The sequence below is a fragment of the Stenella coeruleoalba genome (genome assembly GCF_951394435.1).
Source record: "Stenella coeruleoalba genome assembly, chromosome: 8".
Taxonomy (NCBI): domain Eukaryota; kingdom Metazoa; phylum Chordata; class Mammalia; order Artiodactyla; family Delphinidae; genus Stenella; species Stenella coeruleoalba.
In genome coordinates, this window is record NC_137154.1 from 5,403,896 (window position 1) to 5,426,995 (window position 23,100).

The 23,100-nt window shown below is 59.5% G+C and overlaps 4 protein-coding genes across 5 annotated transcripts; 3 read left to right on the plus strand and 1 right to left on the minus strand.

The window, feature by feature from the left end:
- Positions 1 to 3,921: 3,921 nt before the first annotated feature.
- Positions 3,922 to 7,267, minus strand: LOC307190649 (calcium-binding protein 4-like). Its single transcript, XM_079929940.1, has 6 exons — positions 6,479 to 7,267; positions 6,056 to 6,086; positions 5,832 to 5,975; positions 4,672 to 4,781; positions 4,174 to 4,321; positions 3,922 to 4,061 (listed from the first exon to the last, which is right to left on the minus strand). Exons 1-6 carry the CDS (start codon positions 6,833 to 6,835, stop codon positions 4,033 to 4,035), a joined length of 819 nt encoding a protein of 272 aa, XP_079786066.1. The 5' UTR covers positions 6,836 to 7,267; the 3' UTR covers positions 3,922 to 4,032.
- Positions 7,268 to 8,888: 1,621 nt separating this feature from the next.
- GPR152 (G protein-coupled receptor 152) lies at positions 8,889 to 10,500 on the plus strand. The gene has a single exon (XM_079930201.1). It carries the CDS (start codon positions 8,904 to 8,906, stop codon positions 10,287 to 10,289), a length of 1,386 nt encoding a protein of 461 aa, XP_079786327.1. The 5' UTR covers positions 8,889 to 8,903; the 3' UTR covers positions 10,290 to 10,500.
- Positions 10,501 to 14,890: 4,390 nt separating this feature from the next.
- Positions 14,891 to 20,294, plus strand: CORO1B (coronin 1B). Of its 2 annotated transcripts, none has more exons than XM_079929234.1 (11): positions 14,891 to 14,962; positions 15,771 to 15,970; positions 16,370 to 16,492; positions 16,597 to 16,726; positions 16,893 to 17,074; positions 17,163 to 17,282; positions 17,976 to 18,080; positions 18,162 to 18,307; positions 18,489 to 18,546; positions 19,371 to 19,649; positions 19,823 to 20,294. In XM_079929234.1, exons 2-11 carry the CDS (start codon positions 15,773 to 15,775, stop codon positions 19,946 to 19,948), a joined length of 1,467 nt encoding a protein of 488 aa, XP_079785360.1. In that variant the 5' UTR covers positions 14,891 to 14,962; positions 15,771 to 15,772; the 3' UTR covers positions 19,949 to 20,294. The 2 variants fall into 2 exon arrangements, with proteins under 2 accessions (XP_079785360.1, XP_079785361.1); XM_079929235.1 differs by having other exon boundaries at positions 19,371 to 19,442.
- Positions 20,295 to 20,639: 345 nt separating this feature from the next.
- Positions 20,640 to 23,002, plus strand: PTPRCAP (protein tyrosine phosphatase receptor type C associated protein). Its single transcript, XM_079929510.1, has 2 exons — positions 20,640 to 20,692; positions 22,168 to 23,002. Exons 1-2 carry the CDS (start codon positions 20,690 to 20,692, stop codon positions 22,780 to 22,782), a joined length of 618 nt encoding a protein of 205 aa, XP_079785636.1. The 5' UTR covers positions 20,640 to 20,689; the 3' UTR covers positions 22,783 to 23,002.
- Positions 23,003 to 23,100: the final 98 nt, after the last annotated feature.

Genomic DNA, 23,100 nt, shown 5'->3' on the forward strand with positions numbered 1-23,100 from the left:
AATTTATCCCTGATGCTCTTTGCCCCATAGCCCATTTTGTCTGATATGTCTGTAGTTATACTAGCTTTCTTTTGGTTAATTCTCCCCTAGTAAGTCTTTTTCCAAGCCATCACTTTCAGCCCTTCAGCTGTCATTATGCTTTGAATGTGTCCTTTTTTTTTTTTAATTTATATTTTATTTTTAGCTGCGTTTTGCTGCACGCCGGCTTTCTCTAGTTGCGGTGAGTGGTGGCTACTCTTTGTTGCGGTGCGCAGGCTTCTCACTGCGGTGGCTTCTCTTGTTGCAGAGCACGGGCTCCAGGCGCGCAGGCTCAGTAGTTGTGGCCCACAGGCTCTAGAGCGCAGGCTCAGTAGTTGTGGCACACAGGCTTAGCTGCTCCGTGGCATGCGGGATCTTCCCGGACCAGGGCTCGAACCCGTGTCCCCTGCATTGGCAGGCGGATTCTTAACCACTGCGCCACCAGGGAAATCCTGAATGTGTCTCTTATATGTGCACTTAGCTGTGGGAAGAGCCTGGTATCTGCCTTTATATATATATATATATATATATATATATATATAGTTTTTTTTTCTGTTTTTTTTTTGTGTGTGTGTGGTACGCGGGCCTCTCACTGTTGTGCCCTCTCCCGCTGCGGAGCACAGGCTCTGGAAGCGCAGGCTCAGCGGCCATGGCTCACGGGCCCAGCCACTCCGCGGCATGTGGGATCCTCCCAGACCGGGGCATGAACCCGTGTCCCCTGCATCGGCAGGTGGACTCTCAACCACTGCGCCACCAGGGAAGCCCCTATTTATTTATTTATTTATTTGTTTGTTTGTTTGTTTATTTATTGGCTGCGTTGGGTCTTCGTTGCTGTGCGCAGGCTTTTCTCTAGTTGCGGCGAGCGGGGGCTACTCTTCATTGCAGTGCGCAGGCTTCTCATTGCAGTGACTTCCCTTGTTGCGGAGCACAGGCTCTACACGCGCAGGCTTCAGTAGTTGTGGCACGTGGGCTCAGTAGTTGTGGCTCACGGGCTCTAGAGTGCAGGCTCAGTAGTTGTGGCGCGCGGGCTTAGTTGCTCCGCGGCATGTGGGATCTTCCCGGACCAGGGCTCAAACCCATGTCCCCCGCGTTGGCAGGCGGATTCTTAACCACTGAGCCACCAGGGAAGCCCTCTTTTGTTTTGTTTTAAGGATTATTTCTACCTTGTGTTTTAATGTTTTCTGTAGACTTTGTTTTTCTTTGCTTTTTTCCTCTTTCCCAGCCTTCTGCTAGCTTAATGAGGAATTCTTCACTTTCTCCCTTTTCCTCCTCTGTTGATTTGACTATAGAGAATGGAACATTCTATCTCTATTTCTGTTATATTAATGGTTACCCTTACACGATTAACAAAATCTAAAGTTAATCAATGAATCTGTCCTCCTCTAGGAAAAACAAGCATGTCTAGAGTATCCCTTCCCATCTTCCATTTTATTTTTGTCTATTATTTTTTTTAGTCCCTTCTGGTTTTTAAAATCCCCCAAATTATTTTTTATAGTTCATGCTTCTTTAGCTCTACCAATATGTTTACTGATTTCTCTCCTATTATTTAGTACATACTCTGCTTTCAATTTCCTTCCCACTGAAGCCATCCCTTCAACAAGAGTTTGTGGGTGGGAAATCTTTCAGCCTTTGTTTGCTGAAAAAAGTTTATATTTCATCTTCATTCTTGAGTCAGATGAGCTAAGTACAGGCTTCTCAGTTGGCATTTTTTTTCCCTCTGCACGTTGAACAATTTATTCCATTTTCCTCTTGCATGTGTTGTTGTCAATGAAAAAAGTCTTTGGAGAGTCTAATTGCTAATCCTTGGTAAGTAATCTGACTTCTTTCTCGAGCTGTTTACAAGATTTTCCTTTTGTATTCTGCAGTTTCACTGGCATGCATCTAGATATACATTTACTTTTTTTAAAAACTTATTTATTTATTTTTGGCTGCATTGGACTTTGTTGCTGTGCATGGCTTTCTCTAGCTGCGGTGAGCGGGGTCTACTCTGCTTCGTTGCGGTGTGCGGGCTTCTCATTGCAGTGACTTCTTTTGTTGCGAAGCACGGGCTCTAGCCACGCGGGCTTCAGTAGTTGTGGCGCACGGGCTTAGTTGCTCCGTGGCATGTGGGATCTTCCCGGACCAGGGATCGAACCCATGTCCCCTGCATTGGCAGGCAGATTCTTAACCACTGCGCCACCAGGGAAGTCCCTATACATTTACTTTTATATATCCTTCTCTGGCTCCAACGTGCTCCTTCAATCTGGACTCTTGCCTTTGTGGAATTCTTTTTTTTAATTTATTTATTTAGGGCTGTGTTGGGTCTTTGTTGCTGCACGCAGGCTTCCTCTAGTTGCGGAGAGCAGGAGCTACTCTTTGTTGTGGTTTGCGGGCTTCTCATCGTGGTGGCTTCTCTTGTTGCGGGCACGGGCTCTAGGCGCGGGGGCTTCAGTAGTTGCAGCACGCAGGCTCAGTAGTTGCGGCATGCAGGCTCTAGAGCGCAGGCTCAGTAGTTGTGGCGCACGGGCTTAGTTGCTCCACAGCATGTGAGATCTTCCTGGACCAGGGATCGAACCCGTGTCCCCTGCATTGGCAGGCAGATTCTTAACCACTGTGCCACTAGGGAAGTCCCTGTTTGTGGAAGTCTTTATGGAAGTTTTTCAATCATCATCTCTTTAAATATTGCCTCCTGCCTGTTCTCTACATTTTCTTCTTCTGAGATTCCTAATGACTTTTAACTACTCTTTAATATTTTCTGTCTTTCATTCCTCAATGCTACCTTATGGGTGATTTCTCATATATAGCTTCCAGTTCATTAATCTTTTCTTAAATTGTGTCCAATATGCTGTTTACTTTACCCCTTGATGTTTTTTCATTCCAATGGCTATATCATCTATTTTTAGAAGTTCCTTTGGGTTATTTTTTTAAATCTTTCTGTTCTGTTTTCGTACCATCCTGTTACTGATAACGGTCTCCTTTCTTTTACCTCAGTTTTTTCTGTTTGTTTTTGCGTTTCCTTAATGGCCTCTTTTACATTGTTTTATGATTTACACTTTGGGTGCTGACTCTTCTGTTTACCGCATCTGCCTAGTCTCCCTCATGGTGATTTGTTTCCTTATGTGATTTGTAACTTTTTGTCATGAGTGCATCTTCAGAAGTGACAGGGTTGTTTGGGTTTTTTTTAAGTCCTATGTGCCCTGGGTTGAAAGAGTGCCTTTCTCAGCAGTTTTTTCCTATTTCTTCTGCTTTGCACACCACAGAGATAGACCGCACTCCTGCTTGACATGCACACCTGAGTTGCAGGTTCACTGGGGTAACTTTTTCCACTCAAGGTCCTGAACACCTGTACCTCGTCACTTTCTCAGGCTGGTGGGTGGAGGTATATTTGGGTCTCCTTTTCAAGAACAGGGTAGCCCGCTGAGACGCTGGAGTGTACTGACGTCATGCCCTGCTCCCCAGCCTCTTACAGGTCTTTTGTCCCGCCTGGGTGTCAGAGCCCAGGCTCCCAAACCTCTCCACCTCTGAAGCCCCCATGGCATCTGCTCCTTCCCACCACCCAGCTTTGGGTTCTCTCTTTGTCTTTGGTACCTGGGGTCATCCCTCTCTTTCACGTTCAGCTTTAAATAAAAACAAAACCCAAAACATTTCCACATATAAAGAGTGGGAGGTGTCCAGCCACCTTCTCAATTCACCGTGTTACCAGAACCAAGCCCAACACTGACCCGTCTTTGAATGCTGCCAGTGCCAGGGAGCTCCCTACCTCCCAAGTGTCTGGAGAGATTCAAACCTTGCTCACACCGGGGAATGATGGGTGGTTGAGGGCACATTTCCTCCAGGCAGCTCGGGTGGAAGGGAGGTGAGGGTGAGGGTGGGCAGGTGACATCACAAGCCAGCTCTCCAGCCAGAGGGTATCAGGAGCAAAAGAAGCCTGGGGCTGCTGGGTTTCTTTCATCCTGGGGCCTTGTAGGGAGGGTGTGCAGCACGAACGCTGCTGGCGTCTGAGGCCAGAGGGGCAACAGTCTCCCTCCTGGAGCCTCAGCGGGTGGAAAGCATCATCACAAACTCTGCGGGGGAGAAGGGGCAGGGCTTGGGCCAGTCCAGGTCAGCCGTGCCGGGAGACACTGAGCTCAGCCTGGGAGCCGGAGGGATGCGCGTTTGTCTAGGTAGGAGACTCACCATCAAAGTCTACGGTGCCGTCCCCATTGAGGTCCACTTCTCGAAGCATCTCGTCCAGCTCAGGGCCCACCAGTGGCTCCCCAAGCAGAGCCGGTGCTGCCTGTCGCAGCTCTGCCACCGTGATTCGCCCATCCCTGTCCCTGTCAAACTGGGATTCCAGCAGGGCTCAGCCCTTCCTACCCAAAGCTGCCTCTGCCTGCACCCGCCTCCACCTTGCCACATCCTGTGCCTGGACGCCCACACCTTCGTCCGTCCACACACTCCTTCTTCTACCAGGCTGAGGCCGTGGGCTCCCTGCCCCAGGAGGGCTCCCTGGCTGGACCCCCAGCTGGGAGTGAGCCAAACCCTCTCCGACCCCTCCCCAGCCCTAGTCCCACCAGCTGCAGGGCCCGGGGCCTCCAGAGGTTGAGGCTCCCAGTCTCCCCTGGCCTCCTGGGGGGGAAGCCAGTAAGGATGCCACCCAGCCACCCACCCACCGCCCATCTGGACGCTCCACACCTCGCGGAAGGCGATGCGCAGCTCCCGCACCCCCAGCATGTGCGCCGTCTCCTCCCTCAGCTTCGGGCCCATCATCTCCACAAACTCCTCGAAGTCCACGCGGCCACCCACTGCGGACCCAGGCAGAGGGTCACAGTGGTGAGGGCTGGGGCCCGAGGAGGGGCATCACAAGGGCCAGCCCCTCCCCGGCTCTGCATCCAGGAAGGACACCGGTGTCCACGTCCCTGGGCAGGGGCGGGGCGGGGGGGTAGGAGGCTACAGCCCGGGGCTCCGATGGGGGCAAAGTGCTCAGGTGTTCTCAGTGAAGCCCCAGGTGTGGGGGAAAGAGACCAGGCTGTGGAACCAGACAGGCCCCAAGTTCAAAGCCCCCTGGCTCTGCCACTGATGGTGTGGCCTTGGGTGACTTACTGAGCCTCCCTCCTCATCTGGGGACAGGGTGCTGATGGGGCTGGGGTTCATGGCTGTAAAGTGCCGGAGCCCCACGGGTGGCAGCAAAGACCCCAGGAAGCATCCCCAGGTTGTCCCTGGATTCTAAGGTGCCGTCAATCATAAAAAGCACCAATGGTCAACTAGCAGCTTTGGGGAGAAGAAAGAAGCATGACACGAAAATATTCACGTCAATTGTACATCACATCCCATTTTGGAAACTGTAAAGAAAAAGCAAATGCGGGAGTCCTGGGATGAAAGGAATCTGATATTTGACAAATTGGCTAATGATAATCACACAAGGGCAGCCCATCAGACATTTAATCGCAAGGCATGGCCAGGGTCTGTCACGCTCGGCCTCACAGAACCTCAGGAGGCTCTCTCAGGAGCCTCAGGAGGGTCAGAGAGAGAGACAGAGACAGCCCTGGTGGCTGGTACCAGCATGGACCACTTTACCTCAGTCAGAGACGGGGGTCCTCGACCTGAGCCCCAAGGGGCTCTCTTGGGTCACCCGGTGCCTTCCTTGTCACCCTCGACCCCTGTGCCCCCGGGGGCCAATGTCAAACTGTCCTGGAATCAGTCACCCCCTCACGCCACCGTCACCGGGGCCTCACCCCACAGCCGCCTCCCACCACCTCTCATTCCCCTGAACCACGAGGCCGAGAGAGGACCCGCCCAGGTGGCTCGCCGTCCTGCCCCGCCCCGCCCCCAGGCAGGTGTGGTCAAGCACTGACTTCGCATCTTGACATGCTGGGAGACCTCGATGAGCTCCATCTCCGTGGGCATGTAGCCCAGTGTCCGCATGCACTCGCCCAGGTCCCGGTAGCCGATGTAACCATCACGGTCCGTGTCAAACTCCTCGAAGGCAGCCTGAAGCTCTGCAGGGGAGGGAGGTCAGGCGCAGGCAGCCAGGCTCTGGGGCGCCTCCCACCCACCTTCGCCAGCATGGGCCACTCACCATCCAGCTCCTCGGGGCCCAGCTCGCGGTCCTGCAGGGGCACAGTCCAGCATGTCCCTGGGGCCGGCCAGGGCTCTGGCCGCCCTTCCTCCTCCAGCCCCAGCCCACGCTGGCCTGGCAGGGCCCATCCCACAAGGGCAGGAGAAGGCAACTGAAGTCCCGCAGGCCCCAGGAGAAGAGATGACCCCCTTCCTGCTTCTGGGGCCCCACGCTGCCTCAGATCCCTGGGTTTGGGGTCTAGCTCCGCCCACTGCCCAGGCCACCCCCAAACTGCAGAAACTCTACCCCCTCAGCCCAGGCTCCTGAGTCTGGAGCAGAAACTGGAGGAGGCCTGAGTATAAGGGGCAGGGTGGGCTGAGCCTGAGCCCATGAGTCCCCAACCTCACCCCCAGGCCCCCCAGCCCTGCCCCAGCCCCACCTGACCTTCCCAAAGATGCGGTTGAGCAGGGGCCCGTATGTCCTCTGAGCAGGATCGTGCCGGGGGGCAGGACGATGCCGGTGGGACTGGCGACGAGAGGCTGGCCCCTCCTGCCCGTCTCCAGTCCTGGAGGGGTCCTCGCTGCCCCCCAGGGCCTTGGGGCCCTGCGTGAGGGTCTGCTCCCCAGAGCTGCCAGTGCCCTTCCGGGACCCTCGGAGCCCCTTCGTCCTCTTGCTGCTTTTCCTCCTGGTCAAGGGGAGCCCCTCAGCACCACCACTGGAAGCCATGACCCCCACAGGGGGCTGCTGGGGTCCGGGGGGTGGGTCTGGGCCATGCTGCGCCCTCACCTGCTCTGTGGCCATGCGGAGCACCCCTGCCTCTCCGGACCCATAAAGCTGCTTATGTACCCGCAGCCTGAGAGCTGATGGCCAGGGATCGGGCCCTGAGGGGGATTAGGGTAAGTGAGGCAGGCAGCCCAGGCGCTAATCCCAGCCCTCTGCCTGGGGGTGGCCAAGGCAGAGCCAGATGGGTCAGGGGGACCATCCTCAGCAGCACAGCGTGCCAGGACATGTTGGCTGCAGTGAGCTCTGGACGCCAGCTCTGCGGCTTATGAGCTGGGAGACCCAGCAAACTCACTTCTCTAAGCCTCAGTTGCCTCATCTATAAAACGGAGGCAATATCGCTGAAGCGTCAAAGACGGCCCAGTTGTATGAGACAGGCAGGATTTAGCTAAGAGGACACGGAGAAGCATCTCAAGCAGGAGGAAGAGTGTGGGCAAAGGCTGGGAGGTGGGAAAGGAGAGGATGAGGTGCCCACCGCAGCCCCCACGTGGGCGACATCCTGGCCGGAGCAGAGGCTTTGTGAAATTCAGGAAGAGAGGCCAGACCAGAGAGGCCTTGAATCACAGATGATTGAGGGTGACCTCGGAGGAGGTGGACCCTGTGGGAAGCCAGAGCCTGCCCTGAGCTGGAGGGGCCCAGGGCGAGGGGTTTCAGCCATCTGGCCCTGCCAGGAATAGGGGCGCCTGGCTGGTCACTTGGCCTTACTGGGCCGGGGTTAGGGTTTCCCGGCGAGCAGCCCCATGAATGATTGATCTCCTCCCAGCTTGGGTTTCACACCGGCCGCCTTAGTGCCGCCGGGAGCCATGCATCAGGCCCCGGCGTGGGGCCGTGCGGACGGCCGGACCTCTGGGCAGGCAGGCACGCCCTGCTCCTTCCAGCCAGCAGCCTGCACCTTACAGGTAAGCCAGGCCTCACCAACCGGGCCCAAGGGGAGCCCAGGGCTCTGATCCAGTAGGGGCTGGAGCTTGCAGAGTGGGGTCTGCCTGAGTAAGGGCCCTGGGGGTGGGGAGACAAGCAGGCTAAAAGGTCAAGTGGCTGGAGCCATGGGCCACGTGGCAGGATCCAGTCTTTCCTGGACATCTAGTTTCTCCACCCTCAGAGGGAACCACCCTCCCCCATCTAGGGAAGGTGGGGTGAGGGCGGCGAGCCTCTTGGGACCCAGCCACCCTCATCCTCATCACACGGCTGAGTCCCCTGCCCCCTTTTCTATTTAGTCACCCCAGGGGACAAATGGGGGCCACTCTCTGCCCCAGACTCCCTGTCCACCCTTGGATTCCTATGGGCCCAGGGGACCTGAGCCCTTCCTTCTTGGAATCTTTTTTCTTTTTTCTGGCCACACCACAAGGCACACGGGATCTTAGTTCCCTGACCAGGGATGGAACCCGTGCCCCCTGCAGTGGATTCTTAACCACCGGACCGCCAGGGGAGTCCAAATCTTTGAACCCAGGATACCGACTAAAAGGAGCCTGTGATGCTCTGACCAAGTGGGTTTTTTTGTTTTGTTTTGTTTTGTTTTTTGGGCCATGCCACGCGGCTGGAGGGATCTTAATTCCCCAACCAGGGATGAAAACGGGGCCCATGGCAGTGAAAGTGCGGAGTCCTAACCACTGGACTGCCAGAGAATTCCCAAGTGGTTTTTAGACTGTGTTCCCTGGAGCCCTAAGAGTGCTCTCCCTCCGTTATCCTGAGCACACAGTTTGAGTTCACATAGGAGTTCTGCTATAATATTTTAATTGAAATATATTTGAAAGCCTCTGGTTTGGTCTGCTTGGACGCCATGAGAATTCCGTGTAGCAGAATGGTTAGAGTCCTGGTGCCCACATTCCTACCTCTGCCCTTGGGCAAGCCACTGATCCTCTGAACCTTCCTCTCCTCACATGTAGAATGAATTGTATGAGGACTAGGTGAGGTCATCTGTTTAAAGTCCCTGGCAAAGGTCAACTACCCCAAAGGTGATGATGATGGCCCAGAGAGGGACAGCGACTTGCAGGGAGATGCACAGCATCCTCTCTCTTCTTTTCAGTCATTCGTGCCTTCATTGATTCACCAGGCACCCACTCCACGTCTAGTGGGACACTGGGGACCTCAGATGGACACTGCTATGGAAATCAACCTGGGTGCCGCTGGCCACGGGCCCCGCACAGAGCTCGACGATGAGGACTACCCCCAGGGTGGCTGGGACACGGTCTTCTTGGTGGCCCTGCTGCTCCTGGGGCTGCCAGCCAATGGGCTCATGGCATGGCTGGCCGGCTCGCAGGCCCGGCAGGGAGCGGGCACGCGGCTCGCCCTGCTTCTGCTCAGCCTGGCCCTCTCTGACTTTTTGTTCCTGGCGGCAGCAGCCTTCCAGATCCTGGAGATCCAGCATGGAGGGCACTGGCCACTGGGGACGGCCGCCTGCCGCTTCTACTACTTCCTGTGGGGTGTGTCCTACTCCTCCGGCCTCTTCCTGCTGACAGCCCTCAGCCTGGACCGCTGCCTGCTTGTGCTGTGCCCTCGCTGGTACCCTGGGCACCGCCCAGCCCGCCTGCCCCTCTGGGTCTGTGCCGGGGTCTGGGTGCTGGCCACCCTTTTCAGTGTGCCCTGGCTGGTCTTCCCCGAGGCCGCCGTCTGGTGGTACGACCTGGTCATCTGCCTGGATTTCTGGGACAGTGAGGAGCTGCCACTGCGGATGCTCGAGATTCTGGGGGGCTTCCTGCCTTTCCTCCTGCTGCTCGTCTGCCACGTGCTCACCCAGGCTGCCACCTGCAGAACCTGCCGCCGCCAGCCCGGCTCCACGGCCTGCCGAGGCTTTGCCCGCGTGGCCAAGACCATTTTGTCAGCCTATGTGGTCCTGAGGCTGCCCTACCAGCTGGCGCAGCTGCTGTACCTGGCCTTCCTGTGGGACATCTACCCCGGCTACCTGCTCTGGGAGGCCCTGGTCTACTCTGACTACCTGATCCTGCTCGACAGCTGCCTCAGTCCCTTCCTCTGCCTCCTGGCCAGTGCCGACCTCCGGGCCCTGCTGCACACCGTGCTCTCCTCCTTTGCCGCAGCTCTCTGTGAGGAGCGGCCGGGCAGCTTCACTCCGGCTGAGCCACAGACCCAAGCGGCCTCTGGGGATCAGACTCTACCAGGGCCAGTGGCTGAGGCCCAGCCACAGGTGAACCCCACAGCCCAGCCACTGTTGGAGTCCGCGTCCCAGCCACAGTCAGACTCTCTGGTCCAGCCTCAGCTGAACCCCAGGGCCCAGCCCCAGGAGAACCACGAGGCCCAGCCCCAGCTGGATGCTGGGGCCCAGCCACAGGCAAGCCCTGAGGCCCAGGCCCCTGGAGCCCCGGCCAGCTCAGCCCCCAGCCCCTGTGACGAAGCCTCCTCTGCCCCCTCCACGGATTCCACCCCAGAGGTCCCTGTGAACCCGGCCGAACCTGCTGCCTCTGAGGAAGAAAGCCCCAGCAGCGCCCCCCAGGAGGAGGCCCCGGGTGCAGGCCCCACGTGAGAGTCTGGGAAAGCCAGGGCCGCCAGGGCAGCAGAAGAGCTGGGGAGACAGAGGAACCAGCCGGTCAGAGGACGACGGCTGCCGTGGAGGAAGTGCTCATGGAAAACCCCAGCGAGCCCCTTGGCCTGGCAGACGGACTTGGGCGACGTGAACACGAAGCAGCCAAAAGTCCCGGACAGTCTTGTTGTGAGCGTCATGTCCCTGCCGGATCCCAGCAAGCTCCTCTGTGCTTGGCCCACACACGGTGGTCCAACGGTCCCCTGAGCTACCACAGCTGATGGTGCCCTGCCGGGCTCTGCCCTCCGATGCCCCCCAGACCCCACAGACAGTCTCCCCTTAGCCTCGGTCCTGCAGGAGAAAGACTGGCAGGGTGACTTCTCCGGGCTTGATCTGACCTCCCCTGATCCTTCCCTCCCTGCCCCACTTCCTGTCCCAACCTCTAACCTGGATACGAGGAGCCGAAGAGGAAGTCCCTGCAGAGAAGGGAGCCGTTCATCAGGAGCCCAGGGTCTTAGGAGCCCACAAGCTGGCCTGGCACGGCCAAGCCCTCTCTGCCAGCCCCCTGCACCCAACAGGCAGTGGGGCTGGGGCAGGACTTCCCTCAGCAAGGTGGTGGGCGCAGAGGCGAGAGCTAGCAAGCCTGGATTCAAATCCGGCGCTGGGTGACTCTGGACAAGCTGATTCACCCTCCGAGCTCCTGTTTCATCTGGCATTGTGAGGATTAAATGAGAAAGTGTGTGAGGTGCCTGGCAGGAATTGGCACACAGTAGGGGCTCGGTGAACAGGGGCTCTTCCTTCACGGACATCCAGGGATGTCCCTGCAGGGGCTGGGCATGGATTGGAGGAGGTGCCACCTGGCCTGAGCATCTGGGATCCTGTGAACTTCGGGGCAGACCATGGTGCCCATGACCAGCTCTGGGCTGCAGACACCCAGGTGGCCTGAGAGAGCATGTGCCCGCCTCCGTGCCTCGGGCAGCTCCAGGGGACTTCAAGGTCTGCTACGTTTAAGGGTTCGAGTGCTCACCTGCCCATCCCCCACCAAGGAGGAGGTACAGAGTGCCCTTGTCCTGCCTCAGCCTGAGCCCCTTCTATACACTCAGCCCAGATGCAGAGATGGGAAGATGTCCCAGCAGAGAACTCTGGGGACCAGGGGCTCCAGAGATAGCACAGGCTCCTTGGAGGTCACACGGTGTCTCTAGGGCAGAGCCAACCTCCTCCCTCTTAAGCTGCAGACACTGCTAGAAAAACTAGGAAGTGCTGAAGGTCTATTTTCAGACCCCCCACACCACTTCCTTTTCATACACATCACTCTCTACTGGCACTCACCCTACCCAATCCCCAGGGTTCCAAAATCATGAACCCTTTCCCCTTCCACCCCCCTGCCCCCCCCCACCCTTTCCCATTAGCTCAGCGTTGTGACCTTTAGAAGCTGAGAGATGTCCTTACCAGTAGGTGTAAATGACAATGACATTTTACGTGCTACCCTTCCCAGGGGTGCTTGCTGTATAGGCAGACTGAAGTGGTGCAGTCAGATTTGGATTCTGGTTCCCAGGTCGCTCTTTGCCTCAGTTTTCTCCTCTGTAAAATGGGGTGATAACATTCCCTTTGCAAGTGTGGCTGTTGTGATCATTAACCAAACCCGGGGATGGAAGCATGCTGGGTGGTGGTGTTGCTGATACCAGCAGCATAATCATAGCATTTCCTGCAATTGTGGGCACCGAGGCTGGTGGGAGAGATTTCTGGACAGGCACAAATTTGTTGAATTCATTCATCCAGCAAATATTTATTGAGCACTTGTTAGGTGCTTTTTCAGCCAGGCTTCCATTTTGGGTGGGGTTAGCACATGGCCTCTAGTGCCCCTCAGAGGTTGTTTGAATCCTGGTTCTCCACAGCTCACCAGCTGTGTGATCTTCAGCAAGGCTCTTGGCCTCTTTGAGACTCAGTTTCCTCATCTGTAAAATGGGGATCGTAATCATGGTTCCATTTTCTAAGTGTTAATCCCTGTGAAGTGCTCAGATCCTTGCCTGGCACACAGTGCTTAATAATTGTTAGCCACTCATTCAATTATGCCAGTGGACACCCCCAGGTCTCACTCAGGCCTGGGACAGCACTGACCCCCCAGAGCCCACATGGCAGCATCCTGCCCACCAGGCATTGCCCCCCCCCACCCCGCCCCACCACACAGCCTCCTCCTCCACTTTCCAAATGCTTTCACACTCCCCACCCCATTGGACTGCACACTTCCTTAGGGCAGGGTCTGGACTGATGTCCCCCTTGCAGAGTGCCCCTCTTCCTTCTCCCAGGTAGGGACCCCGAAGCTTTTTCACATGGCAGGCAGATCAGGGACTAAATCCTCAGTGCCAGCCACCTGCCTTCAACTCTGGTCCATACTCCTAACCCCACCTCTTGGGGGACCTCCCTGGCGGTCCAGTGGTTAAGACTCTGTGCTTCCACTGCAGGGGGTGTGGGTTCCATCCCTGGTTGGGGGACTAAGATCCCACATGCCACGCAGTGTGCGGCCAAAAGAAAAAAAAGATGCTACTAACCCTACCTCTTGGAGAGTGGGCCAGCCCCACCTCCAAGGTCCCAGATGGGAACCCCACTCATAATGGGTACTTGCCATCCAGGAGAAAGAGCAGTGCCATGAAGGGTTTTGTGAGATAAAGAGGAGTTCTCCTCCCGGCCCACAGAGGAGGGTTTTGTATCGGAGGAAACATGCACACCCAAGGCCAGAGAGGATGAAGGGAGGGCTTACCCCCAACATTCCACAGCCCCTCCCCTCACCCCTAACACACTCCATGGGGCTGGGTTCCTGTTACCCTCTGGAAGATTCATCCCTTCCACAGGTGAGAGACACACTTCCCTCTCCTTCATAGGCACCAGACATTGAGAGCTATGAATATGAACATTTTTCAATTCCACATTCAGGGCTGCTGTTCATTTATTCATTCAGTATACATTAATTGAACACATACTGTATGCTAGGTCTTGTTCTAGGAACTGGGGATACGGTGGGAAACAAGGCAAAGTGCAATCCTCAATTTGCGGACATCCTAGCGGGACAAGGCAGACAAAAAGCAAATACACAAATAATTAGGGAATTCCCTGGTGGTCCAGTGGTTAGGACTCTGAGCTGTCACTCCTGAGGGCACAGGTTCGATCCCTGGTTGGGGAACTAAGATCCCACAAGCTGTGCAGTGCGGCCAAAAATAAAAAATAAAGCAAATACACAAAATAATTATACAATATAACATCAGGTAGTGATTAAGAACGTACAGGGGGAACAAGTAAGGGCCAGAGAGTGATGGGTAAGGGGGATGGTCAGGGAGGGCCCCCAGAGGAGGTGACATTTGAGCAGAGACCTGGAGGAAGTGAGGGATGGAGCCTTTTCAAGATGTGGGGGAAGCGCTTCCAGATGGAGGGAACAGGATGTGCCAAAGCCCTGGGGTGGGAAGGGAGGTGGTGTATTTCAGGGATAAGGAGGGTCAGTGTCACTGGGCCACATGAAGAGAGGAGGATGGAGGAAGGTAACAGGTGGGGGAGGGGGCAATGACGGTGGGTCATTGATGTGATGAAGGGCAAAGGGAGAGGGTTCAGGGTAGAGGATCTGGTGTGGGCTTTAGACAGACCCCTGGCTGTTGCCTGGGGGACACAACAGAGAGGGAAGCTTTGTGGCTGCGTTTCCTTTTCCAAACCACCCACATTCTGGTCCTGGGCTGGAAGGATTGGCCTGTCCTAGGGGTTATGGAGCAGTGGGAAAAGCAAGGACTTTGGAGTCAAACAGAATGCCAGATTGGAGGGGGCAGATTCTGCCTGTGGGAACTACAGGGACACCTAAGCCTGCCAGGGTGGGATGGGGATGGGGTAGATCCAGTGGGCCAGCCTGTCTCAGGAGCTGGCCAGGAGGAGGGAGACATCTGTGGACAGACCTCCAGGCCTCGGTGGGAGATGGTTGAGGAAAGCAAGGAAGGTTTGAGGGGTCTGGAGGTCATGGCCCTATTTCTCTTTTTAATAAGGAGGCCAGGCAGGACCCAAAGGTGTCCATCGGGGAGAATGAGAGGGCTGGGCCTTCCACTCGCCCCCTAAAACACCAGTGTTTTATTTACATTGTACCAAGAGCACGTACCTTTGTAACTTGAGGCACGTGAATATATCGCCTGTCCGAATAGATACTATATTTCGAGTTGAGGTGGACTCGACCGGGAAGTATGCATTGAGGTGGGGGATTGGGAGGGCGGGCTCCACCCAACCCTGGAGACTCCTGGGGACACGGACAGGAGGAGCAAGATGGGGAAGGGGTCCGGGTATGCCGCCAGGCTGCCGCACCACGGCCCCATTCCCATCCCGGCCCCTGCCGCTGCCCCTGACCCTTTGCCCCAGAGGGACCTGGAGGGCTGCGGGGCGGAGCTCTCTCAGGCCCCGCCCAGGCCCCGCCCCTGAGCCCCGTGAGGCTCCGGCCCCGCACTCCTGGCTCCGGCCTGCCAGGCCACAGCTCACAGCCTCCCGCCCCGCCCCTCCGCGCGTGACCTCGGCCCCGCCCCCTTGAGCCCCCGCCCCGCCCCCCGCCCCCCGCCCCTCTCTCCTCTGTCACTTCCTGATTCCCGCTTCCTGCTTCCCAGAGACTGGGATACGGAGCCACCCGAGGACAGTGCAGCAGCCTCCAGGCGTCCCTGGTGAGCGCGACGGGCCGGGGCTGGGGGCGCAGGCGGGGGGTTGGGCGGGACTTCGGGGGCAGAGCCGCAGGGGGCTGGGGTGGGGGTCGCGAGTCCGAAGAGCCCTTCCCCTCCGCGGCGCCCCACCCTCAGTCCCAACTCCCCCTGGCCGCTCAGCGTCTCCCCTGCCAGACCGGGATCCTTGAAGTTGGGCTCCTGCTTCACCTTGGACCCCCGCTCTGAGGGCGCTCTGGGATGCTCTGTGGCTGGGAGCGGCGTCCCGACCCCCGCCCAGTCCTGCCAGGGCCCCTGGACCGGCTTGGGGCTCCCTGCACATTCCTGCAGGCACTGCACATTCCGTGGGACCCAGAACTGTGGCCTAGCGCGGACCCACAACGGAGATCATTCTGGCCTCCTCTGTCTGTCCTCCCCATCACCCTGCTTCCAAATCCTGGGCAGGAAGGAGCCTGCTGGGAACTGACTAGGACCCACCAAGGAGCTAAGCTTGCACTGGCTCGGGCACCTCCCCCCTCCTCCACACGCATACCAGAGGCCGGGGAGACGCCCTGGGTAGCGTCCAGCAGAGCCCCTCAGGACTCAGCAGTGGTTCTGCAGGAGGTCAATGCATTTCTGCCTTCAGATCCCCCCTTGGGGAGAGGCGGCCAGGTCAGCCCTGTGACCCTATCCTGTAACTTGGGAAACCGAGAGCCAGGCAGGTTATCAGGCCCAGGTGCCCTGTTGCATCCTCCCCACTCCCTTCGTGCAGCCCTGGGAGGCTTGGGGGTTGTTGGGATGGGCAGCGGCTGACCTACGCTTCTCCACTCTGCAGTCATGTTCCGCAAAGTGGTTCGGCAGAGCAAATTCCGACATGTGTTCGGGCAGCCTGTCAAGAATAACCAGTGCTATGAGGACATTCGAGTGTCCCGTGTCACCTGGGACAGCACCTTCTGCGCCGTCAACCCCAAGTTCCTGGCAGTGATTGTGGAGGCCAGCGGTGGAGGCGCCTTCCTGGTGCTCCCCCTAAGCAAGGTGGGCCCCATCGGGGCTGGGAGGGGACTGGAGCCAGCTTGGTCGCATCTGCCAGGTCTCTCTGCTCCCTTCACAACCCATAATTTGCCCATCCCCACACTGCCCGGCAGCTGTCGTAATCCACGTTTACCGCCTGGGAGGTGTTAGCACAGATAGGGAAAGCCTGTTTTTTATTGCCACAGAGTCAGGGTCAGAGGCAACAAACATATCCTGCTCATCTGGTGACACCTGTGAGGAAGAGGTGGGTCAGGAGGAGGCAGGGTGAGAGTCACATCTGGGCCACCTGTGGGCCAGGTCAACCACATCATTCCTTGTACACCGAGGGGAGGGCTGAAGTTCTGGGAGGGATGGATCCTGGGCATCTTGGGTCCCCCTTGACTGCCCCCCTCATGCCTGCAGACCGGCCGCATTGACAAGGCCTACCCGACAGTGTGCGGACACACAGGACCTGTCCTGGACATTGACTGGTGTCCCCACAATGACGAAGTCATCGCCAGCGGCTCGGAGGACTGCACGGTCATGGTGAGGCATGGGGCTGTGATGGGGCGGGGGTCGCAGATGTGGCTCAAGGCTCCTGGCAGCGGGGCCAAGCAGGGGCCTCATCTGCCCTCCCCACCCCTCCCCAGGTGTGGCAGATCCCGGAGAACGGGCTGGTCTCCCCTCTGACGGAGCCGGTGGTGGTGCTAGAGGGGCACAGCAAGCGAGTGGGCATCATCACCTGGCACCCGACGGCCCGCAACGTGCTGCTGAGCGCAGGTCTGCACCGCTGCCCCTGCCCTGCCCCTCGATGCGCACAGCTCCGCAGCATCCCACACCCTCTCCCAGGCCCGTCTGACACCCAGGAAGGTTGAGGCCCACAGAGGTCGAGTGCCGGGTCGGGTCCCAGGAGGGTGGTCATTGCTGATGGCCCCCCGCTCGGCAGGCTGCGACAACGTGGTGCTCATCTGGAACGTGAGCACGGTGGAGGAGCTGTACCGCCTGGACAGCCTGCACCCCGACCTCATCTACAACGTCAGCTGGAACCGCAACGGCAGTCTCTTCTGCACCGCGTGCAAGGACAAGAGCGTGCGCATCGTTGACCCCCGCCGCGGGACTCTGGTGGCGGTACGTGGGCCTGGAGGGTGAGGATGGCTGCAGACTGGCCGAGGGGCTCTCTTGGGGCTCCACACTGACCGCTCCGTCTCCCCGGCAGGAGCGGGAGAAGGCTCACGAAGGGGCCCGGCCCATGCGGGCCATCTTCCTGGCAGACGGCAAGGTGTTCACCACGGGCTTCAGCCGCATGAGCGAGCGGCAGCTGGCGCTCTGGGACCCGGTGAGTGGCCCGGCCGGCCCAAGCGGGTGGCCTCAAGACGGGCTCCACCCTGGGCGAGGAGGGCAGGGTCACCTGGAGAGGCCTGTCGTTCCCAGGTTCTCAGCCTGGCACCTGAGGCACCCAGGACCTGCAGCCCTGCCAGCCTCTCCTCTCCCTGCCCCCTGCTCTCTGGCCTCCCCCACCGCCTCCACCTGCCTCCGTGTCTGCCCACAGTGTTCTTGCCCCTGAAAGGCCCTTCCCTCCTTTGCTTGTCTGTTAACACTCGGCTGTCCTTCGAGGCCCAGTGCAGAGGTCCCCTTCTCCAGGAAGGCTTCCAGCCTTTCCTGTGATGTGCTCTGTCCCACAGGCTTAACCTTCTGTCTGGCGACCTCCGGGGGCCCCTCTGAGACAGCAGCTAGCGCTGCCCGGCACCCCTGGCTCCCGCGTGGTGGGGGCTTTCTCAGTACTTGCTTGGTGGCCTGGCGGTAGTCTGAAGGCCTGGAGTAGGCGGGGAAAATGGGACCGTGGGAGTGGAGGGAGGGGAGCCAGGAGGGCCTGGCGGGGCTACACCGTGTGGGCAAAGGGTGGCAGTGGTAGGGGCAGTGCCAGCCAGCTTGTGAGGCTAGCTGGGGCCAGTCCCAGTGAGGGGTTAGGACAGTGAGGGGAGAGGGCAGGTTCTGGCCTGGCCTGACTGCCCTTCAACCCATGTGCCAGGAAAACTTCGGGGAGCCCATGGCCCTGCAGGAGTTGGACTCTAGCAACGGGGCTCTGTTGCCCTTCTACGACCCTGACACCAACGTGGTCTACGTCTGCGGCAAGGTAGAGCTGGGCAGGGCTGCTGGGGACAAGGAAGAGATAGGCAGGCTCAGGTGCTGACCCCTGGCCCCTCCCGCCCTGCAGGGTGACTCCAGCATCCGGTACTTTGAGATCACAGACGAGTCCCCCTACATCCACTTCCTGAACACGTTCACCAGCAAAGAGCCCCAGAGGGGCATGGGCAGCATGCCCAAGAGGGGCTTGGAGGTCAGCAAGTGCGAGATTGCCCGGTAAGAAGGTGGAGGTAGGGAGCTGCTCGGGGGCAGGAACCGGCCCAGAGGGGCCCCGGGGTCAGGGGTCAGCCTGTGGGAGGGGCCAGGGTAAGGACTGGAAGGGGAGGGCAGAGGGAGCTGGGAGAGCTGGTAGGGGGCAGGTTCCACCCATGGGTCCTCCCTCCCCGCCCTTTCCCAGGTTCTACAAACTGCACGAGCGCAAGTGTGAGCCCATTGTCATGACAGTGCCACGAAAGGTGAGGCCACCTGGTTCCCTGCCCCCCCACTCCCTTTCTAGCAGACAGACCCCACAGGGGTGCCCAAGGTGAGGCTCGTGAATGGGACATGGCCGAGTGGGTGTAGCCAGTGGGCTGGACAGATGCCAGCGTGCCCAGCGAGGGCCAGGCAGGGATGAGACACAGGGTGAACGGAGGCCTCGCTCTGCGTGAGCCACAGGAGGCAGATACTGGGCAGCCTTGGAGTCTCCCTGTAGGAGGCAAGGCAGGAGCAACAGCATGGCTGGGGCCGGGCCTCCAATGAGGGGTGTGTAGTAAGCCAGGCGAAAGCACAGAGGTGGGAATGGAAAGGAGCGGGGAGTCTGGCTGCAGTGGAGGCTCCTGTGAGGTGGGGATTCGGCCACATGTGGCTCGGCCTCAGAGCCCCAGCTGAGAGCCTTGAACGTGCTTCGTTTCTCTCCAGCCAGCGTTTACTGAGGGCACAGGGTAGCGTGCCAGGCACGTCCAGGGAGCAGAGCTGAGGGCGAGTTCAGCGGGGCCAGCCCCAGGAACTCACTGTCCACAGGGCACAGACGTGGCTCCCAGAGTCCCACAGAGCCACGTAGGTGGCCCCTGCTTGGGAAGGTGGGGGGAATCTTCAGAGGGAGCTGTCGGTGGTGTCCAGAAGAAAGTGAAAGAACAGATTTGAGCTTTAGAAATGTCACTAGGGGTCAGGCCATGGGAAGATGGGTTGACAGGGTGCAAGCCTGGAGGCCAGGAGAGTGTTGAGGAGGTGGCCACTCAGGGTCCAGACGAGAGGACCCTGCAGGTGGGCCCCAGCTGACCCAGACCTCCCCCCGGCCCAGTCGGACCTCTTCCAGGATGATCTGTACCCCGACACAGCTGGGCCTGAGGCGGCCCTGGAGGCAGAGGAGTGGGTGAGCGGGCGGGATGCCAACCCCATCCTCATCTCCCTGCGGGAAGCCTACGTGCCCAGCAAACAGCGGGACCTGAAGGTCAACCGGCGCAACGTGTTATCAGACAGCCGGCCCGCCGCGGCCCCTGGCTCCCCCCGCCCGGGGGCCTCCACGCCTGCTGCCTTCACCAGTATTGCCGCCCCTGGCGGCAGCCTTGCCGGAGCCGGGGTAGGTGCCCCTCAGCTCAGGGTGGTGTTGGGAAGCCCGGGTGTTGCCCAGGTCTGCTGTGCCTGCCTGAACCACTCACTGCCCCTCTCTGGGCCTCAGGCCCCCTCTGCCTGATAGTAGATTTGGGGAGGGCTGCAGCTCCGAAACCCCTGCCCCTGCTCATGTCCCTGCAGGAGGCTGGGAAGCTGGAGGAGGTGATGCAGGAGCTGCGAGCACTGAGAGCGCTGGTCAAGGAGCAGGGGGATCGCATCTGCCGCCTGGAGGAGCAGCTCGGCCGCGTGGAAAATGGAGACGCCTAGAACTGGGCCCAGTGGATGACACTCCCCATTCACCTCCTCCGCCCACCCCTTTCTCACTCAGCCTCTGCTGGCGGGTCACACTGACTCCGGCTGGCTGCCCCTGCCCCCGCTGAGGGTTTCTGGGGCAGGTTCAGGGACCAGTCCACACCCTGAGCCATCCTGTGGGCCTAGGCTGGAGCCACCGCCTGGCTTTGGGCATTGTTACTGGGGAGGGTTTTTGTACCCAGGAGAGCTTCTACTCTGAGGCACCGTCTCCCCCACCCCCACCCAGCCCCCCTGCTCCCTCCCCTGAGGAAGCAGGAGGGATGGGCTCTATATTTTCATTCCAAATAAAATTCTCTTTCTAAAAGCCAGGTTTGCCCTTCTGCTGCAAGGGTGGGACTGGGAAAGGAAGTCTGGACCCCTGGGGGAGGACATAGGGCGCCCCCATGGATCATAAATGTGAGAAAGGTCTGGGGGACCGTGAACATCCCCCGCACTGCCCCCCATAGCCCCAGCCTGGCCCGGGGAGAGGCCGGTGAGGATCTGGTGTGGATCAGGGTGGTTCTGAGAGGCCCCGGGGTCGGGGGTGGGGTGGGGGGGCGACGAGGGTCCTGTTGCAGGGAGGGCTGAGCGGGATGTTGTGGGCAGGAAGCGGAAGCGCCGAGTTAACCCCAGGTGCATCGAGAGCGCAAGCTCATTTCTCGCTCCACACGGCCAGGGCTGGAGGTGGGCGCCCGGCGCTGAGAGGCCAGCAGACCGATGGTAAGCCTGGAGCCTGCTGGGTCCTTGGGGTGGGGGCCACAGGAGGTCAGGGCTGGAATGTCTAGGCCCCAGGAGCTAAGGAAGGACCCCCCGCGGGCCCGGGGGCAGGAGCAGCCAGGCAGGGGACAGAGGCGAGACACCCGGGATGAGCCCAGGGCATAAGCTGGGCCTTCCTCTCACCTCACATCAGACCTGGGCCTCCCTCAGATTCAGGGGGTGGCCACCCAGTGCCCCACTCCATGCCCGACCCCCCTTCAAGACCCCCAGGTGGACTCTCACCTGCTCTGCTCGGGAGCTGGGACTCTGCACGGCCTCTACTCGCATCCCTGGAGCCTGGGCAGACAGTGGGGTGGGAGAAGGCTTGCTCACATCTCGGCACCCCTCCCCCCACACACCCCCCACCTGCCTTGTTCCAACCGCAAGCTTCCTCTGGCAGCTGCACCCGCCTGCCCCAGCCCCTGGCCCTGCGAGGCCCGAGGCCCCAGGGACGGAGAGTTGAACGGAAATGCTGCAGCTAGGGCAGTCCCCATGGGGCAGTCCCCGTGGCTGGGAGGGAGGAAGAGGGGTCTCAGTGACCCCCATCCTGGGACCTGGCCAAATGGAGGCTACACAGTTGCCTCGGGCTCGGTCCCCCCATCCTGGGCCTCAGGAAGAGCCAGCTCCAACACCAGCCTTGCAGGTGCCTTCCTTCCCTTCCGTCCCCTCCTCCTGGGGGCAGAGTCTTTACAGATATATATATTTTTTAATTAATTTATTTATTTTTGGCTGCTACTCTTCGTTGCGGTGCGCGGGCTTCTCATTGCGGTGGCTTCTGTTGTTGCGGAGCACGGGCTCTAGGCGCGTAGTTGTGGCACGCAGGCTCAGTAGTTGTGGCGCACGGGCTTAGTTGCTCCGCGGCATGTGGGATCTTCCCGGACCAGGGCTCAAACCCATGTCCCCGGCATTGGCAGGCGGATTCTTAACCACTGCGCCACCAGGGAAGTCCCTACAGATATTTCTTGAGCGCCTACTCTGCGCTAGGAATTGTTTAGGTGCTTAAGCCAAAAAGAACCCCATCTTCCTGGGGGGAAGAGAAAAAAATAAGCATACTAAACGGGCAGTTATCTCCTGTGTCGGGGAGGGGGTAGGAGGGTAAAGCAGGGCTGGGCTGTGGGGATGAATGTCAGGGTACTAATCCAGGCCAGCTTAGGCTGCACTGAGGTGCCTTGAGCCAGGGTGAGCAGGGAGCCATGTGGCTCTCGGGGGGGATGGAGCATTCCAGACAGAGGGGACAGCCGGTGCACAGGCCCCAGGCAGGAGCCGGCTTACGTGGTGCAGTGGGAGAGAGGGAGGCGAGAGGCAGGAGGACGCATTGCTGGCGGACATCACAGAGCCAGGAGAGGCCTTACTGACAAGGGCTTTTCTGCTTGACTGTCCCCATCTTACCCAAGAGGCCACCAACCGCAGGCAATGAGCCCCTTCCTGTCTCCCCCCAGGACCTGCGCTGCGTCCTAGGGCTCTGGACGCTGCTGGCCCTGCCAGGGGCCCTGGGCTCGGGCCGCAGCGCCGAGGACAGCCCGGGCTCCAGCTCCTCGGTCACCGTGGTCCTGCTGCTGCTGCTGCTTCTGCTGCTGGCCACTGGCCTGGCGCTGGCCTGGTGCCGCCTGAGCCGGGACTCGGGGGGCTACTACCACCCGGCCCGCCTGGGCGCCGCGCTGTGGGGCCGCACTCGCCGCCTGCTCTGGGCCAGCCCGCCAGGCCGCTGGCTCCGGGCTGAGCTGGGGTCGCCAGAAGAGGACCCGGAGCGGCAGGAGGATGAGCGGGACGTGGAAGATGACTGCGACCTGGGTGGTGGCCAAGAAGAGCGTGAATCCCAGGAAGAGGGGCAGCGTGGAGAGGGGCCCAGCCCACAGCAGGCCCCGGAGCCGGCCGAGGAAGCCTATGACGATGACACCGAAGGGGGCCTGGGCCTCGGCTCCCAGGGGCCGGTGGGCTCCGGGGGCAGCGCCGAGGCCCTGCTGAGTGAGCTGCACGCCTTTGCTGGCAGCGCGGCCTGGGACGACAGCACTAGGGCAGCTGGGAGCCGGGGCCTCCATGTCACCGCACTGTAGGAGCCAGCCCTGGCGCCACATCCTGGTCACTGTGCCTCTGCTTCCCGAGCTGCCACGGCTGGACACAGCCTGCCCTGGGTGCATGTGACCCACACCCCCGCTTGGAGAGCCTCAGACAGTCACTCCCCGCAACGAGTTCTAGTCCCCAAGTCTGTGTATCCCTGGCCCCTCCAGGAAGGCCATCCGTCCCCAGGGGGCACTGGGCAGCCATCTGAAATAAAACCCCTCCGGCCCACCGCTGTTCTGTGGTCCTGTCACGGCCCCTCCCATCCCTTAGCAGGGACTCCTCCCGGCACGACCCCACCCGCCCCTGCCCCA